We start from the raw sequence: 13291 nt of genomic DNA, 5'->3' as shown, positions 1-13291 counted from the left end.
GGGTCTAGGTCACTGATCACCATAATGAATGTGTTAAATTTAAATGCAATGACGGGTATCATTGTATACGAAAAATGATTCTGAACGGAGATGATTTGTCAGTCAATGATAATTAGTTGGATATATTATATTATTATCTATATTTAAATTGTAATATATCGTTATCTTACGCGATTTCGTAAAAAATTAAATTTCATACGCTCATAAAATGTTTTCTATACTGATGCTGGAATTTTTTTTTACAGTTACTTGTAGGAAAACTTACGGATAACCTTGTATTGGATTTTTGAACCTTAAGTATAAATCACAAAAATTTTATGAATTTTCAACTTCAAAAATTTCTTGCAAATTTTCTCAATTTTGATATATTTCGTAAACATTTGAACTTTAAATAGTTATAAACAAAAATTGTGACTAACGATTTTTAATTTTTTTTTTACTACGATAGGTACAACTTATAATAAACCTTGTATTAAATGTTAAAGATTTTTTGGATAGCCAAATTTTTTTTATTGGCATTTTAAGAAAAAAAACTTAGAAAAGTCGAAAATTTCAATTGTCTATAAGTAGCTTAAAAAATTCAAAATATTTTGAAAATGTAATCGTAAATAGATAACCATAATATAAATATTTGGTGAAAATTTCAAGTATTTACAATGATTCGTTTTTGAGTTACAGCAAAATCAAAAAATCGATTTTGTCGAAAAGTGGTTATGCGTTAAAATTCCTGTTTTTTCCGTTATTTTTTCAGGGTTTTTCCTGACGCTTTTGAAAACTACTGGAAATTTTTTGACTCCCCCAAAGTACCAACTAGATGAATTTTCCTATTCAAAGAGGGGCTGAAGTCAAAAATCGAAGCATTATTACTACTCCAAATCATGATGACAGACACAAAAAAAAAAAAATTAAAAAATTAAAAAAAAAAACACACACATCATTGTAAAATCAATACATTTATCACTCCGTTCAGAATCTAAAATCACTTTGTATATAATAGATATAAAAACAGCATAATTTAAATGTTATTAATACATATAATACTAGGTGATTTACAAAGCATGATGCCCACCATAATTTTAGATTCTGAGCGGTACTTTTCCATGTGTACATTTTATAGTACCTAGTAAAAATGAATTGGTCTACACATTTTAAAATGGTTCTGGACGTTCTGGTAACAAATTAGATCTAGTTATTGCCTTATTGGTACTTAATGTGGGTTAACATTTCCAGTACCTTTAAAAATAATCGTAAAATAAAAAATTAATAAATAAATATATTATATAAGTAAAATAAAAATTGGAGAAAACCGGAATTTGTATGTTACACCATTTATCGACAAAATTAAAAATCTTTATTTGTCGTAATTCCAAAAATGACAAAGTTATACATTTCAAATTTCAATAGCCCGGAGAAGCTATGATCCTATGAGAACTCATTCAAATATTAATTTAAAATAAAAAAATCATCTACATAATAATTTTCAGTAAAAATGTCGGTTCTCATGTTAGAGATTTTTTTTAAAGAAGTGTGTAAGTAATTTTGTCACAGGATACACTATAAACAGTTTTAAAGGGTATAAAAAATCTAAATTATTGAAAATATGGTTCTTACTTCTTAAATATACTTAAATATTTTAAAAATCTCAATTTAATAAATTAATAAGTTAATTACGTACTAAAGAAAACAATGGTGGTAACTATGTTGGTAAATCATTCTGTATATTACGTTTTACATAAAAATAAAAATATACATCGTACAACTGATATTATTTTCATGAGAATGACGTAGCACGTATGATTTACTAAATAAAAAGTTTGAATTACTTAATTTTACTAGGCTCTTTCGAAAAAAAAAAATTGTAGGTAATCTTCGTAATGTGTCAGTTATACATATTATATTTGAATATATTTACATTAAACGTTAAATACTTAAATGTATATATTTATGTATATTGTGCATAAATGCAATTTAGATAGGTAATAATACAAGAATACAAGACTCAAGTGTAGGTTTTTGTTTTTTAATACCCGTTAACTGCAGTTATATCAGAAAGTAATAATAATATACTATATACCTATCACCTATGGCTGAAATTAATTTTCTCCTGGAAGGTTGGAAATCATCTCAACGATGTTATAGCAATTTATTTCCAACTTAAATTCTTTATTTAGTCCTAACACTCCTGACCGAGGTTTTACTAAAGTACTAGAGATGTAGTACCTTTATAGTGCCTTAGTTTTACCTTTACATAAAAGCTTATCTCCTTAGCTATTTTTATATTACTAATTAATTATTCTTATATTTCATTAATTTATTCTATTAATATTCATATTATTATGTATGTATCATGTTATGAATTAATATACCTACTTTGTTATTGTGCAAATAATCTATTATCTATTATTTTATACTTGCTATCTTGTATGTTTGTCTTTGAGTTTTCTGTAATATTGTCCGTAAAAGTAAGTATAGCGTATAGGTACTCATAGTAGACATATATAAAAAACATTTTTATTTAATATGTCTATGTGTATACTATACAGTATATTTAATTGTCAAACAGTAATAGTTAATTCGATAGCGTAATAACTAATAAAAATTTAAAAAAACAAAAAAATATGACTGAAATTAAAAAAATACTTTTTTTATTATCGTTTATTTTGAATGACGCAATGCATTATTCATTAAAAAACGGTTTTAATTATTAAATATTATTAAATAATTAACGTATCAATAATTGTTTTGTAAGTATTACCATTGATTGTGGTATTACATCATATTATGAGTATTTATTTATTATTTTTTTAATTAAATAGATACTTTAATAATAATAATCGAACATATTTACTACTTATACGTTCAGCTATATATTATATAACTGTATAAGTAAATTATATATACAAAATATAGTTTTTAAAACAATCAACAATGGTCAATGGGGCATGGGCAATAAAACAAAAACATATTTTAATTCATTCACACAAAAAAAAAATGCATATGGATAGTTATTTTCAAAAAGTAATTATAGACTATTAAATATTAACCTTATAATTGTGGTGAGTCCTGTATATATATATAATAGCATTATGTTATAATTATTGTTAAATTTATATTTAAATAATTTGGATCCCCTATTTAAATAACTCATTAGGCATACCTGTAGGCTATAATTTTAAATCAAAGCTCGCAGTTTACTCATCAAATTTTAAGTACTTTAACCTAGATATCTATAATTTACAATATTAACCTATTTTGAATTTTCGAGTTACCGTAATTGCCGCCTTACCAAGCCAATTTTATAATTTTCAATAATTGATAAAAATAATCTAATATTATCAAGAATTACGGATTAAGGACGTATATATATATATAAATCTGTGGGTCCGTGTCTAGCTAAGGTGTCTAGAATCGTTTTTAAAACAGTGTGACCGATTCCCGTTCCTGTGACGTTCGCGCGTTGTTTACATGCCACATTGTTGCCAACTACCACCACTTCACCGCCCGTAGAATTCCATTATCTCTTAACTCGTTAGTGTTGTTGCGATATTGTGTTTAGCGGTGAAGATTTTAGTGATTTTAGTGATTTTACCGATCTTTCAACTATTTTTGTAGTGCTCACATGTTACTGTCTTCTGAGTTCTGGGTTTCGTTGTCATTTGTTCGTTTACGTACATAAATGAATTATTTTGACTCGGACGACACGATTTCTAGACATTCTATCAGGTAGACGTGCATGAGCTTGCGTTCTACAAGTTTCATTTATTTCAATATCACGTGCCCAAATATTACACTACACGAACGCCATCATCATGTCTAAACGACGCCTTGATATAATTGATCCGTATATCACTAAAAACAAAAAGTAAGCTTAATAATATTCTAAGTTATAATATATATTTTTCTTAATGGTTTATTAAAGAAGTTATTTTTTCACGGTACATTAGTACATTACTGTAGTGTGGACAATTTCAAACCACGGCTCTCGTATTTATCTAAACTAATTTTGGTATTGACGTTTCACTAGCTGTATTATCTTATTGAGATGCTAGTCAATAATAGTATTATTTGGCCTTAAAATTTTTAAAGTATACTTCTTCATTGTTGTTGGGTGTTTTATAATTTTTCTGTACTAATAGTATGTATTTTTGTGTATATTGAATAATTTATATTTCTGCACAACAATTACAACAATTTATTTATAATCTAGATGCGGTTTTGCCTAGAATTATATTCTAATCCAAAGTAGTGTTACATTAAAAACCCAAACATTATAAATTATCATGAATTAGTCAATATTATCTCTTTTAAATTGTTATTCCTAATATTAAATCAGTTAGGTACTATATTTGTATTCTCTATCAATCTCTAAATAACTGTTTTTATTATATTATTATTGTTATAGAATTGGGAAAATATTAAATTAAGCTGTTTACCATGTATTAAATAATAATATAAAAATATGTACATAATATTTATTTAAATACTTTATTAATTATAATTTTTTTCAGAGCTGAAGGACAAGTGTACATGAAGCCTACTTCTTCAACTCAATTACAAACAAATCCTTACACTAACTTACCATTTACTCCTAAGTAAGTTAACTAGGACATTTTTAATTTGAACATTATGTATTATATTTAAAATTATCATTTTACTTTGAATATTTAGGTATTTTGAACTTCATAAAAAACGAATACAATTACCTGTATTTGAGTATAAGGAAGAGTTTATGAGCCTTTTAAAAAATAATCAATGTATTGTGCTAGTTGGTGAAACTGGTTCAGGAAAAACTACTCAAATACCACAATGGTAAATAAATTCTGTGGATCATTAATTTTGTATTTTATTTAAGCATATCCATCTATTATTAATCCAATCAATATTTTATATATCAGGTGTGTAGAATATTCTTCGGTTTTTGGTCGTAAAGGCGTTGCATGTACTCAACCTCGTAGAGTAGCTGCTATGTCTGTAGCACAGCGAGTTTCTGAAGAAATGGATGTTTGCCTTGGTTCTGAAGTTGGTTACAGCATACGATTTGAAGATTGTTCTTCGTCTAGAACACTTTTAAAGTAATACAATTTAATCATTTTATTCAATAATTCCTCATAATATTGTACACATGTAAATATTTGTACAGATACATGACAGATGGTATGTTGCTCCGTGAAGGCATGTCTGATCCTATGTTAGAAACATATCAAGTTATTCTTCTAGATGAAGCTCACGAGAGAACTCTAGCTACAGATATTTTAATGGGTGTTCTTAAAGAAGTTATTAAACAAAGAAAAGATCTTAAATTAGTTATCATGTCTGCTACGTTAGATGCTGGCAAATTTCAAGTAAATTAATTTATTATATTCTTATTTGCTTATATCTCCAGTTTGGTTTAATTATTAAAACTTATTGTATTTTAGCAATATTTTGATAATGCTCCACTTATGAATGTCCCTGGTCGCACATTCCCTGTAGAAATATTTTATACTCCAGAACCAGAACGAGATTATTTAGAAGCAGCAATTCGTACAGTTATTCAAATTCATATGTGTGAAGAAGTTGCTGGAGATATTTTACTTTTTTTAACAGGACAAGAAGTAATATTTAATTTTTCTAAGTTATAATATATTTATATTATTATATGGATCTCTTTATTTTAGGAAATCGAAGAAGCTTGTAAAAGAATAAAAAAAGAAATTGACAATTTAGGACCAGATGTTGGTGAATTAAAATGTATTCCATTATATTCTACCCTGCCACCAAATTTACAACAAAGAATTTTTGAGGCTGCTCCGCCAAATAAAGCTAATGGAGCTATAGGACGTAAAGTAGTAGTTTCCACAAACATTGCTGAAACATCTTTAACTATTGATGGAGTTGTATTTGTCATAGATCCCGGATTTGCCAAACAAAAGGTAATATTTAAAAAGTGAAATATATAATATATATATATATAGACAATATAGTCATAATAAAATCCATTTTTAAATAGGTATATAATCCTCGTATTCGTGTCGAGTCATTGCTTGTATCTCCTATTAGTAAAGCTTCTGCTCAACAAAGAGCTGGTCGTGCGGGTCGTACAAGAGCAGGAAAGTGTTTCAGGTAAATAGATATATTTCATTAAATATTAGTTATCACATATCTCATATAAATTACCATCACAAATTTAATATATTACATATCAAATTAACACGTGATATTGCCATACGAAAATAATAATAATAATAACACGTGATATTATGTGTAGTAAATATATTTGACAAATTTAACAATATTTTCAAATGATAATAGATTGAGAATGTTGTTTATTTTACTTAAGTATAATATCAATTAACTACTTATTTTATAACTGCAAATGGTTGGTACCTAACTTGCATTTTATTTAATTATATAAAAAATATTTTAACTTATTATTTTCATCATGACAGGTTATATACAGAGAAAGCATACAAAAATGAAATGCAAGAAAACACATATCCTGAAATATTACGTTCAAATTTAGGTTCAGTAGTGTTACAACTAAAGAAATTGGGTATTGATGATTTAGTACATTTTGATTTTATGGATCCCCCAGGTAAATATTAACCATTTAATAATTTATTGAATTTCATAACTTAAATCACTAATTTGAATATTATAGCACCAGAAACTTTAATGAGAGCTTTAGAGTTACTTAACTATTTATCTGCTTTGGACGATGATGGTAACCTTACAGATTTGGGCAATATTATGGCTGAGTTTCCTCTAGATCCACAATTAGCAAAGATGTTAATTGCTTCATGTTCACTTAGTTGCTCTAATGAAATTCTTTCAATAACAGCCATGTTGTCAGGTTAGTTAATTTTATTATTAAAAAATAACAGCTTTAATGCTTTTCTAGTTTTCTGCTACTTTTATATTTAGGGAAAAAATATCACTATTACTTATAATTTAAATGGTCTTACATTTACAAAATAGTTTCATTAGACAATGATTGATTTTAAGTTTAAAATTTTGGAGTGTTTAAACTACTTTAAAGTGATTATTATTTATTTGTATTGATGTATAATATTTATGAATGGACTTTGTCAAATTCTGTCTGTGTATCTTATATTTTCATTATTCTGTAAGATTAGCACATTGTACATTGACATTTAAAAAAATGCATAGATTTTCTTACTTATCTCATTTTGTATATTTGTGCTATATATTGTTGACGGTTACAACATTTTAAAAGAAATTTACTATTGTGACTAAATATTATTCCTAATATTTTGGATATCTTTCATTTAATCATTTCTAATATTTAAAAATTTATTAGACACCTATCAATACAAGTATTGCCAATTAGTATTATTTAATATTATTTTATGATACACAGAATGCCATTAAAAGTAATTTTTATTTTTTTAATGTACCATAGGGCATAGATTATAGTCAGTCTCAGAACTATACAAAATTTAACTTTATCAGCTTTACAATAAAAATATTCATTTTTCATGCATATTACGTATAAGTAATATTTCTTAAAACTTTTAAAAATTTGACTTTATTTTTTGAAGAAACAAGATTATATAAATATGTTACCTGTAAAGACAGAAAACATGTTAATTATCAATAGAGTATTATTATTTTTTTTACACGTCATTTGTTAGTTTGCAAATGCAATACAACTTTCTTTATGATTTTCTAATGTTCTTAATGATTTTTCTGGGTTATATCGATAAAATGATTTTTAAAGTTTTATTTTTTCTTATACAATGTCATCTATATAGTATATTTTATATTTTATATTTAAAATATATGCAAAAAAAATAAAATCTCAGGTCAACCAAAAGGTTCACTTCGAAAAAAAAAATTAATATTTTACTACTTAAAGATTATTATTAATAAATAAAATTATGTATGATATTTATATTATCAATATGGATACTGATACACCAACAGGCATAGTGAATCTATCCTCCATAAAAACTCTTGTAATACTAGAAAAATGAGTCTTCTGGTTATTTTGTAGTACTATCATTGCGTGTTTTTTTTTCATAATGATACAAAAAAATTATACTAATTATTAAATCCGTTTGCTGTAAATGATTCAAACCATTTTTCTTGGTACTTTTTTATTGAAATAATAAGAAATTGGCATTTATTTTCTTAAATTATACTAAACATGCTAAATATTCTCAAGTATGTAAAAAAAAATTTTTCTGTACAGTTTTTACTTTCATAAGATTCCATATACTCAGTAACAATATGTAAAAACATATAAATCCAGACCCTACTTATTACTCATTATCATTTAATATCATTTTTGATATTATTAATCAGTCTAATGGGTACCGGTCTTATGTTTGGTCTATTGTTAATCTGGCCTTAGCCGCGCTAGTTTACATTACGTCGTTAGTCGCACAGCAGTCTATTAGACCGCGTTAAAATTTTTCAATTATAGAATTATAAAAAAACATTGTTTCATTCAATTTTAATAATTTTATCAAAACAAATCAATTTTCATACAACTTAAATAACTTATAATTTTATTTATAAAAAAAAATTAAGCTGAAAGTTACTTCCTTATACGTAAAATGGGTACCTAATTTAAAAACAAGTAATGTACTAGTTTTATGATATCTTACTCTTATCTTAGTTTAATCAATATATAAGGAAATTAATTATGAGTATCAATGATTGAAATATAAAATTTAAGATTTTATTAAAAATATAAAAAAAGTGTGGTCATTTTGACCATAGCACGACTAACGACGGGTTAAATATTAATTAATACCATGATAAAAACATGATGTAATTTGTAAAATAGGTACAAAATATAGTTAAGGTTAAATAGATAGTTATAATGTCCTTATAATATATTTTTACCGCATATCTTCTAAGAAGTTATTAAGTATGTTATTATCAGAAACTGAACAATATTATTGGTTTTGTAACTGCTTATATTGTGATATATCATTATTACTAATCTCAAAATATTATGTCTTATTTTATACTGTATATACATTTTCGGTATGTTGAATATGAGTTATTGTAATAGGACTGATAAAATTATTTTGGTGGTTAACTGTAAGATTAATATGACCATCTGGACTTATTAATTTATATTATATTCAATCATCACCATGAATAGTTTCAAAATAATTTGTATAGCATACAGTATATTTCACATTAGACTAGTGTCTCATAAAGATTAAATAAATGATTTTAATTTTTATCTATGTTGAATAATATAGATTTATAAAATTATTTATTTTTCAAATTAATTAATTATTGTCTATATGAATCTAATTGGTATAATCTAAGACTTAAAGAAAAATCCTTAAAAAGACACAGAGCATTATGTTTTCTAAAATGGTAAAAACAAATTTATTAGTATTATCATTTTTGTGAATCATCTTTAAAGTAGAAAATATTTTAAACAAAACCAAACTGAAAAAAGCACATAAACTTAAAATTATAGTTTACGGCAAAAATTTCTATACCATTCTACTAGATTTAAGTCAAGCAAAAAACAAAACAAATGCTTAAAGGCCCTGGTTATTAAATTTGATCTTAACGTTTTCACTTTTAATTTTCCTTATAATATCTGAGATTTATTAAACATTAAATAATATTCCTTAGGTATTTGTTTTATATTTAGCACATTTAAAATATTTTTATATATTTAATATTTTCAATAAAATTAGAATTTTTGGTAAAACTTATTTGCAAATATTTTTATTCATGCGTAATATATTTTTCGACTTAAACAAAATAACTTAATATTTTATGTATTCCATATTTATCTAATCAATTTTTTAAATTTATTTTTCAAAAAAAAAAATATAAATAAAACATAATGCCAAAGTGTAATGGTAGGGTTTTAACATAAGGTTAGTTACATAGGTGTATGTTGCTGGTTATTAAATGAGGCACAATGGCCTTATCCGGGCGTACCCGTCTGGCCTGCCTCCCCTGATTGTCTTGTTTAGTCCCACAATGTTTTGTTCGACCTTCTGAAGCAAAGAAAGCATCCGACGACTCAAAAATGAGGTTTGCCCACATCGATGGGGATCATCTTACCTTACTCAATATCTATCACGCATTTAAACAAAGTAAGTTAGAATGAAAATTTATATGACATGATATGCAATATATTCATATTTTATGATTTTATATTAGATAATGAAGATCCTCAGTGGTGCTATGATAATTTTATTAATTATCGATCATTAAAGTCTGCTGACAACGTCCGTCAACAGTTATCACGTATCATGGATCGTTTTAATTTAAAACGAACATCAACAGAGTTTACTTCAAAGGATTATTATTTAAATATCCGTAAATCTCTAACTACTGGATTTTTTATGCAGGTATGATGTTTTAATTATTTTTCACAAGGTGATCAAAAATTAATATAGTTGGACTACTATTGTTTTTGAAAATTAGTCAATTTATATATTACTATAATTATTTTAAGTACCCAAGTAATTTTGAATGTAAAAATAGATTAAATTGAAAATAAGATTACAGAGTTCTATTATTAACTTGTTAATTTATCAAATTTACTGCGGATGACATCAAATGGTGTCAATCAACATTGTTTGCTTATGCTGAATGTTGCTATAGTTAGTGTCATGTACTGTATTTTTAAATGTTCTATAATTTAGTGTTAGTATTAGGATAATACTATTAGCATATGTTAGTGTCTCCTATAGATATAATTGCATAATTATGTAAAAGTTGTTTATTTAAATTTTTAAATTTTTAAGAATTTTTTTTAGCTTTAGAGGAGTTAACTTTATTATGATGATGCACAGCTAACCCATTAGTTATTTAATAGATATAGAAAAAAAAATATAAATATTGGCTTTTGAGATATTTATAGTTATTAAATTTATTTTTCCAATAAAACAGATGAACTAGACTAGTTTTTTTTAAGTCAAGTCCTTGTTTAACTAATAATTAATAACTAATTTGGTTACTTTATATTGTTGTATGATATATAAATGCTTTTATAATTACCTATCTTACTTTTTAAGGTTGCCCACTTAGAGCGGACTGGACATTATTTAACAATAAAAGACAATCAGACCGTCCAATTGCATCCCTCAACAGTGTTAGGTCATAAACCTGAATGGGTAATTTACAATGAGTTTGTATTAACCACCAAAAATTACATTAGGACTGTTAGTGAAGTAAAACGTAAGTCTTTGATAAAATTAACATTTTTGCGAGTATAAGAATTGTTTATTGTTTTTATTTAGCGGAATGGTTACTCAAATATGCTCCACAATATTATGATCTACAAAATTTCCCACAATGTGAAGCTAAAAGACAATTGGAAATCATTCAGGCAAAGCTAGATACCAAACAATGGCAAGAAGGTTATTAATATTGTATTCATTCATTTCCTTATTATGTCCATTACTGGGAAAAATTATGATATGAATTGTGTAATGTTTTTTCTATTCCAATATGATTGCTGTAATTTAAATTTAATAATACTGTCATCGATTTATTTTATGAATGGAACGCTTTGATTTGTACTTTATAGAACAACTATTTTCTGATTGTATTTAATAAAAATGATTTATTTTCAGTACAAGTATCATTTAATTATGATAATAATAATAATGAAAAATACTTTGTAAATAAAAGTTAATTGAATTTATGTATAAATAGTTAACTGCCTTATAAACTACATATTTTTATAAATGTTATAAATTATAATTTGTAATTATAAACTTTTAAGTAGACTAGAAAAATTCAATTTCTTTTATCACTGAAATTAAAATTTTAAAAACATTTTTTATTTACACTGCATAATAGTAATTACTGTATTAGATTTTCATAATAATAAAATTACTGTATCAATAGTATTAATCAATAATTTTACTTAACATTTATTTGTAAAATATGAAATACTAGTAAACCTACTTAAATTTAATAATGACATATTTATATTTATTTGTATAATACCTGTTTATACATAATATATTCATGCATATTATATTCATGTTTTTATAAAATGTTCTAGGGCGCTTTGGACATTTTTGATACTGAATTTTTGAAATTAAAATTATTTAAGAGAATAGTTTGTAGAGATACCTTTATGTACCTTGTACGTATACAATGTATTTAAAGTACATACTGGGTATGCTGGTTATAATTAATGTTCGTTTAGTCCTGTATTCACAATTTACTTAAATCGCATAACTTACCTAAATAATATATGAATATTCAATGTAAATTCCAAATTCAAATTAAAACTATAAAAAATATTTATCTCTTCCAAAGGAGATAAGGTGTAATGAGTTATCATAACATGGTAATTTAGAATTGGTAGCATGTCATAATATTTAAAAAATTATGGAATGAATTGTGTATAATTTAATTTTTATTTAAAAATAATTACAATATATTGCCTATACTCGATAAATATTGTATTAAATGAAACTATATTAGTTATAAAAAAAAAATCAACATAATCTTAAAATACTAAAATCAATACATTTATTGCTCCATTTAAAACCTAATACTTCATAGACTGAAAGTACTATAAAAAGTAGAGCAATAATTAACAAAAATATTTTTACTTTAATTAAGAATTTATATAAAACGGTGGGGCACAGTTGTAATCCAAATTTGTTCTAATAAAAACATGATTTCTATAATAATAATTATTAATTAATGGTGTATAATTTATGTGGGCACGGATAGCGACAGTGGCGCCAAAGTTTTTAAAATGTGGTCGCCGGTTGGGCAATTTCAAAACTGCGGTCTTAAAATACTGATTGACGTAAAAAGAAAAAATATTCAATTGGTGGGGTGGGGTATAAAAATATACGTTTACTCACAACAAAGTTATGAATGTTATGATTAATATTATGTGGCTTACCGCCACATTCTTCAAAACAGAAGTCGGGCCTAGCCCGACCTTAACATGGATTTAGGTGCCACTGAATAGTGAAACAGTTCTACTGCTGGAACTCATATAATTTGTACTGATTTAGTATAAGGCATTGGCAACTTTATGTTGTATTATTGATGCTGCATATTAAAATATTGTAATAATTTTGTGTAATATTGTGGTAATAAGTGATATTCATGTATTATAATATCGCATTTATTACCCGACCTTGAATTTTATCATTAAAAATTAAGTCAGTTTTAAACGATACTGTTGTAATATGGTCTAAGATTGCATCCATGATTTAAATATTAAAGCCCTGAAGTCAAATAAAATTGTATTTTAGTATTCTATTGTGACATTTTAATGTTTCATTTAATTTATCAGTGTTTACTTTTAAAGGTGTAACGC

The 13291-nt window shown here is 25.2% G+C and overlaps 1 protein-coding gene across 2 annotated transcripts; it reads left to right on the top strand.

Moving 5' to 3' along the window:
• Positions 1–3527: 3527 nt before the first annotated feature.
• Positions 3528–11980, top strand: LOC132917414 (putative pre-mRNA-splicing factor ATP-dependent RNA helicase PRP1). 2 transcript variants are annotated; one of them, XM_060978144.1, is made up of 14 exons: positions 3531–3862; positions 4509–4592; positions 4669–4809; positions 4896–5072; positions 5141–5342; positions 5418–5594; positions 5658–5912; positions 5990–6102; positions 6429–6574; positions 6641–6832; positions 9960–10082; positions 10150–10340; positions 11010–11172; positions 11235–11980. In XM_060978144.1, the coding sequence occupies exons 1-14, from the start codon at positions 3810–3812 to the stop codon at positions 11360–11362; spliced, it is 2145 nt and encodes a 714-aa protein (XP_060834127.1). In that variant the 5' UTR covers positions 3531–3809; the 3' UTR covers positions 11363–11980. The 2 variants fall into 2 exon arrangements, with proteins under 2 accessions (XP_060834128.1, XP_060834127.1); XM_060978145.1 differs by lacking the exons at positions 10150–10340; positions 11010–11172; positions 11235–11980 and having other exon boundaries at positions 3528–3862; positions 9874–9979.
• Positions 11981–13291: the final 1311 nt, after the last annotated feature.

The sequence above is a fragment of the Rhopalosiphum padi genome, chromosome 1 (assembly GCF_020882245.1).
Source record: "Rhopalosiphum padi isolate XX-2018 chromosome 1, ASM2088224v1, whole genome shotgun sequence".
Lineage (NCBI taxonomy): Eukaryota > Metazoa > Arthropoda > Insecta > Hemiptera > Aphididae > Rhopalosiphum > Rhopalosiphum padi.
The sequence above is the reverse complement of the archived record's forward strand: the minus strand, read 5'-3'. Positions and strand labels throughout refer to the sequence as shown.

Coding starts and splice junctions, on each gene's coding strand:
- LOC132917414 (XM_060978144.1), top strand. CDS start 3,810: ATGTCTAAACGACGCCTTGATATAATTGATCCGTATATCACTAAAAAC. Junction 6,103..6,428: donor AGAGCAGGAAAGTGTTTCAG/GTAAATAGATAT, acceptor TCATCATGACAG/GTTATATACAGAGAAAGCAT. Junction 10,083..10,149: donor CTATCACGCATTTAAACAAA/GTAAGTTAGAAT, acceptor ATTTTATATTAG/ATAATGAAGATCCTCAGTGG.